The following is a 6113-nucleotide window of genomic DNA, read 5'->3' as shown; positions in this document are numbered from 1 at the left end:
ATAGTAACGTGTGTGGACCAATTGATCCCACCACTTATGACAATAAGAAATATTTCCTTACGTGTGTGGATGATTATAGGCATTTTTGTAAGATATTCCTGTTAGAAAATTAGAGTGAAGTGTATACCTTTTTGGAGGAATATGTAAATGAAGCTGAGTGTCACTTCAATGCAAGAGTGAGAAGAATAAGATGCGACAATGGAGGGGAATATAAGAACAACGCCTTGAGAGAATGGTGTAAGAACAAGGGGATTGTAATGGAATTTACTACACCATATTTGCCACAGCTAAATGGCACTGCTGAAAGGATGAACTGTACCATTGTGGAAAAGGCAAGAGCATTGATTTTTGACTCAGGTTTAAGTAAGAGAATGTGAGGTGAAGCTGTACTCACTTCTGGATACCTACTAAATAGAAGTCCAACAGTGACAGTGAATGGAACTCCAGCGGAAAATTGGTATGGTAAAAGACCAGATCTGGCTGGATTGAAGGTTTTTGGTGAAGAAGTGTACACTAAAATTCTCGGACCATTGAAAAAGTTGGACAGTTGTAGCAAGAAAGGAATATTCGTTGGATACAACACAAATGGCTACAGGATATGGGGTCCAAATACTGAAAGGACCTATGTCTCCAGACATGTGACATTCACAAGTAAACCTGTGACAACAAACAAACAAAAGGAAATGGAAAGAGTGACGGATCCAGAAGACAACCCAAATACTCCAGATCAGGAAGATAGCGAAATGCAGCAAGAACCCGATGCTGACAACAATGAAGAAGAACCAACAGATACTGAAGAGGATGAAGAAAATGAAAATGCTGACCACAAGGATAATGGAAGGAAAAACAATGGACAAAACAAACATGGATATGCATTGAGACCAAGAAGAAACATTCAAATGCACCCAAAATACCAAGACTATCACACAGAGAGTCAAAAGGAGGGTATGCTCACCTATGCATATGGCGAGTGCATGGAGAGCGAAGACAGCGAAAAGTGGAAGAAAGCCATTAAAGAGGAAAAGGATTCGCTCTACCAAAACAAAACTTGGATATATGTAAACAGAGAGAAAGCAATTGGCAAGAAAATTCTGACCAGTAAATGGGTTTTCAAAATAAAGGATGATGGAAGACACAAAGCCAGACTGGTTGTGAGAGGATGTCAACAAAAGGAAGGGGAAATAGATTTCAAGGATACCTTTAGCCCAGTTGTTGACATTAATTCTCTTAGAGCACTGTTTGCCATAGCAGCACATAAGCATATGAACATGCAAACCTTTGATGTGAAGACTGCCTTCCTGTATGGAGACCTTGAGGAGGAAAACTACATGGAGAAACCAGAAGGATACAAGAATACTGGCAAGATATGTCTCCTGAAAAAGGCATTATATGGCGTAAGACAAGCACCATCGCAATGGAACAAGAAGTTGACAACCTTTCTAAAAGAAGAAGGTCTAAACCAACTAAAATCTGACCAATGCATTTTTAAGAATGATGCCAAGAGTTTGTTCATGGCCATTCATGTGGATGACGGGATGATCATGGGAGAGGATGAAAGACAAATAGAGGAAATTTTGCTGAAACTGGAAACCAATTCCAGATAACAAAGACCACAAATCCAAAAGTCTATTTAGGAATACCAATTGAGAGGCAACCAGATGGGATATGTATCTCTCAAACCAATTATGCAAGCCAAATGTTGGAAAAACACAACATGCAAGAGAGTCGAGAAATGAAAACACCCATGGCCAGGACCCCGCCAACAAATAACGAAGGAGAAAATGACATATGATTTCCTTACAGAGAAGCTGTAGGAAGCCTGCTATATATATGGCATTCGCTGTAAATGTGGAAAGTCGAACCTTGGAAAATCCTGACAAAATAGCTGTTCAAAATGTGAAAAGGACCCTCAGGTATGTGAAAGGCACACGAGATTCAGGAATAAAATATACATCATCTGACTCCGAAACTGTGAAACTGGAAGCATTTAGTGATGCTGATTATGCAGGGGATGTAAAGGATAGGAAGAGTGTGACGGGATATGTAATTATGATGTCAGGGGGCCCAATATCATGGTGCTCTAGGAAACAGAGTATTGTTGCATTATCAACCACTGAGGCCAAAAATATTGCAGCAGCTGAGTGCTGTAAAGAATTGAAATATGTAAAGACGTTGACAGAGGAGTTGACAGGAAAAAGGGTGGAAGCTGAACTGTGTGCCGACAATCAGAGTGCAATCAAGCTAATGGAATCTGGACAAGTAACACGTAGGAGTAAGCACATTGATGTTAGGTATCACTACATAAGTGAACAATTGAAAGAGAAACTGTTCTCAATGAAATATTGTAACACTGAAACTCAGGTGCAGACATTTTAACAAAACCGCTATCACCAGAGAAATTTACCAAGTTTAGAGACATTATACTTAAGAAGAAATAAGTCTGATTTTGATAAGACTGAGAAAATTTTAATTACATGTACTAATTTTGTAATCTGAAGACCAAAATTACTAAGTGTTATTCAATTTAACTTTCTAAAACTGCTAATAATGTTGACAAGGTTTTGAACTTAAGGAGGAAAATGAGAAATGTGTTTGTAACATTTTGAAATTAAGGAGGAATGTTGAGAATAATGTAAAAATGTTCATGTTGGTAATAGTGATCTATATTCACTTGTTTTTGTTTTGTATTATAATAAAAAGTTCTTCTCATCCAATATGGCTGTTAAGTGATATGTAAGCACGACACAAAGAAAATCAGCATCCATCACCACATCCCCTATGTACCTCACATCAAATACTATTTCCCTTGTATTGTCTGTATCATTACTCCCACGTATGTGCACAAAATCTCCATCAGCCATTATATTCTCGATCCTCTCTGTTTTCTTCCTCTAGTCTCCACTACCTATTTACTACTCTAAATGCTTCAAAAGTTGCACCAAATGCATTAAAATACATCACCACCTTCCTCAATACAAACCTCTAATAATTAGCACCTAAACCCACCAAATCTTTCTTGGACTATGCCACCCTCACAGGTGGCATATAACACAAACTTTGCGTAATCTCAACTTCCATACCACTCTGATAAAAACAATGGTCACAACTTCTATTCTTATATACACCCATCGCTGTTGGCTTAAAATTCAAATATACGTGATATTACTCCTAGGCATCACCCTTGTCCTCCTCATCCCCCCCGAAGAGTATTTCCTCTACCTGAGTCCATACGCCTTCCTTCATTTCATAATCCACCTCGTCCTTCCCCTGATCATACCAATCAAATGCCTCCATCACCTGCAATTCAGGACAAACAGCCTCATCCATTATTGGCCACTCATTACTCACCATCACAGGCCCCTTCCACTCCACCACCCCCATCCCCTTACATTTAACATTCACAGGAAACCGCAGAACTGGCAAGAACTGGATCTGAACAGCCATTCATAGGACCTGAACCAGCTTGCAGCATCTCAATTGGAGTTGACAAAAAAGCGATCAGGGACTGGACCAACAGAAATCACAAAAAAACACTGGGATTCCTTAACTGGACTCAACAAGGGACCTCTTAAAATTAAACAGAGATCATTTAAGGTCGGTGGTAGGATTACTTACTGGACACTGCCACCTAAAAGGGCACCTTTTCAAGCTGGGATTGACAGGCGACTTAACTTGTGAAAGGTGCCTACAAGAAGATGAATCAGCCACACACAACTTATGTGACTGTGAGGCTATAGCTTACCGAAGATTTCGCCACCTGGGTCAGTTCTTCATGGAACCAGGTGACTTTCATGACAACCCCATAAATAAAGTCCTACATTTCATTCGAAGTGCAGTATTAATAAAGGGTTAATCCAAAGGGGAAGCACAATAGATCATTGAAGGTCACGGTGCAAGGGCCGGTTATTATGGCTCACCTCTCATACTCATACTCGTAGCACCTGAACCAGATTTTCGGTGGGCAGTGAACAGAACGCGGAGGCCCAGTCAGCTGGCCTGCGTGATCTGTTGACCTTAGTCCTCTGGACTGTTGGCTGTGGGGACACGTAATGACTTTGATGTATTCAGTGCTGATCAGAGACTTAGAGGTATTACAGCAAAAAGCAGAAAATGCCTGTTGGGAGATTCAACTGAGACCAGGAATTTTTGGTGGAGTGTGCATCTCTGTGCACAAAAAGCTGAAAGTTGTGTTGAAATGCATTGGAGCCACATAGATCATCTGCTGTACAGATCACACAAACATTGCCCATATCTCAGCAGGCTTTGGTTTCTGGACATATGTTTAGTAGCTCCTCCCTGCTCCTGCCTACTCTACTTGAGGTTGGCAGCTGCATTCATCCCCGGTTCCACTATCGTGTTCATAATGCTCCCCAGGTGGAACGGGGTGTCAAAGCTTAAGCCGTCCCCAAGAAAAGTAGGAACCTCGAAATAACACGTATTTAATAAAAATGAAACATCAATTCATGACTTAAAATAACAACAACAACAACGATGAAAAATATAACAGTGACTCTGACCATGAATAAGCATTTGCAACAGCTGCAAAACTATGACCTCGACCACCTTGGTCGGCCCAAGCAGAAAATTGAATAATGCATTCACTCAGAGCTGTATGCCTACCCTTGACCTAGAAAATCACCAGAACCTACATTAACAGCGTGAGACAACCCAGATCACAATGTTACCACATTATCTGGTCATACAGTGACACTAAATGAGGCGGTAGCAAGCTCAAGCAAATAAAAATATTATACCAAACAGAAAACCTTGTTGCAACATCTCCAACAAAAAACTTACATTATTGTTGCAACAAGGAGGTCCCTTGCCCTCAACAGCCAAAATGAAGAATCTAAAGAGAATTCTGCCTGACTGATGGTAAGCAAAGACTGAAGGAGGTCTTTCTTCCAAAATATGAAGGGAAGGGGAAATCACGTGGTGAATGGGATGATGGCACAATGGTAAACAAGTCACAGATGCCTCAGCAAGGGGTGGATACTGGGCTGGAAGGCACTGCTCCTGAGCCATCCGAGTAGATGGCTCAGTGCTGATGGGTTATTTTTGTTTATTTAAGTGCATTCTATACTCTGCTAAAGTCGGTAACCCTTATCATAACACCTATATATATATATATACACACATATCATTTGACACTTAGGTAACTCCTTTCTTACTGAATTCATGAAACCTTCACAGATTGTCTTTATATGAGACATGCCAGGTGCTATACTTATATTGATTATGAAGTAATAAGAACCACCAAGTATTATAAGTAGCTGATTCAACTTAACTTAATGCATAAAATATGTCTTACATCTTTTGGCTCTGGATTTTGTGTTAGAGAGGAGACTGCATAGGATACATTAATTGCTGGCATTAGTATTTACATTAAAATTCATTTAGAATTGCAAGTATAGAGAATAGGATCTACAGATGGGTTCTCGTGAACTCACTAATGAACCTACGATTTCCATCAAAGACGAGGAATTTCTCGATTATCTGAGAGACTGTGAGCTTCTTGAGGACACTGGTCTATAGAGTTTTGTTTTGTAAGAGGTATAGTATTTCCGGCCTAGTGATCCACAAAATCTGACATTATTATGGTACATACTATGTCAGTTCTTGGTCTGTTTGGCTACAATATCAGTGAATATGACTGGATGATTAAAGAATAAAAAATGAGAACGATTGAAAATATGCGGTAGAAGCCTAATTTGGGGTACTATAGCAGAATTTTGCCTGAAGGGAGTGAGATAAACCATGAGAACGTCGGCACAGCCGACCTCTAGTCAGGATTTGAAGCTAGGACTTCCGCAGTTTCCGCATACGAAAGAGCGCGAACAACTCGACCTTGTCGTATGGTACTCGTATGGTATGGTACCTACTCTCGCCTACTCTGTCATGATGACGTAAAGACCTTAGTTCAGCGTTTGATATCCAGTTTACTGTTTTCTAGCTAATCAAAAATAAACCTTAATGGTAAACATGCTCCGCTTACCACGCATATACATGATTGCCACTTCATGGTCCAATACTACATGTCAATCCCTGGGGCATATTTTGCTTAATAAAATTCAGATGAACATACGAAAATTTAGCAGACATCATGTTTACGT

General features: G+C 40.0%; 2 protein-coding genes across 2 annotated transcripts in view; one reads left to right on the top strand and one right to left on the bottom strand.

Annotated features, from left to right (window-relative positions):
* LOC111868871 overlaps positions 1-6097 on the bottom strand; it is a 314970-nt gene extending 308873 nt beyond the window's left edge. Inside the window, exon 1 of the mRNA XM_023859916.2 lies at positions 5996-6097. The gene's annotated coding sequence lies outside the window, so the exon portion shown is untranslated. The remainder of the gene's footprint in view (positions 1-5995) is intronic.
* Positions 1831-2376, top strand: LOC117282659 (secreted RxLR effector protein 161-like). Its single transcript, XM_033753208.1, has one exon. It carries the CDS (start codon positions 1831-1833, stop codon positions 2374-2376), a length of 546 nt encoding a protein of 181 aa, XP_033609099.1.
* Positions 6098-6113: the final 16 nt, after the last annotated feature.

This window comes from Cryptotermes secundus, unplaced genomic scaffold (genome assembly GCF_002891405.2).
Source record: "Cryptotermes secundus unplaced genomic scaffold, Csec_1.0 scaffold547, whole genome shotgun sequence".
NCBI classification, from domain to species: domain Eukaryota; kingdom Metazoa; phylum Arthropoda; class Insecta; order Blattodea; family Kalotermitidae; genus Cryptotermes; species Cryptotermes secundus.
Note: the sequence above shows the minus strand (reverse complement) of the source record. Positions and strands in the feature narration are given on the sequence as shown.

What these genes read in the sequence shown, in the direction of transcription:
- LOC117282659 (XM_033753208.1), top strand. Translation starts at nt 1,831, where the DNA reads ATGGCATTCGCTGTAAATGTGGAAAGTCGAACCTTGGAAAATCCTGAC.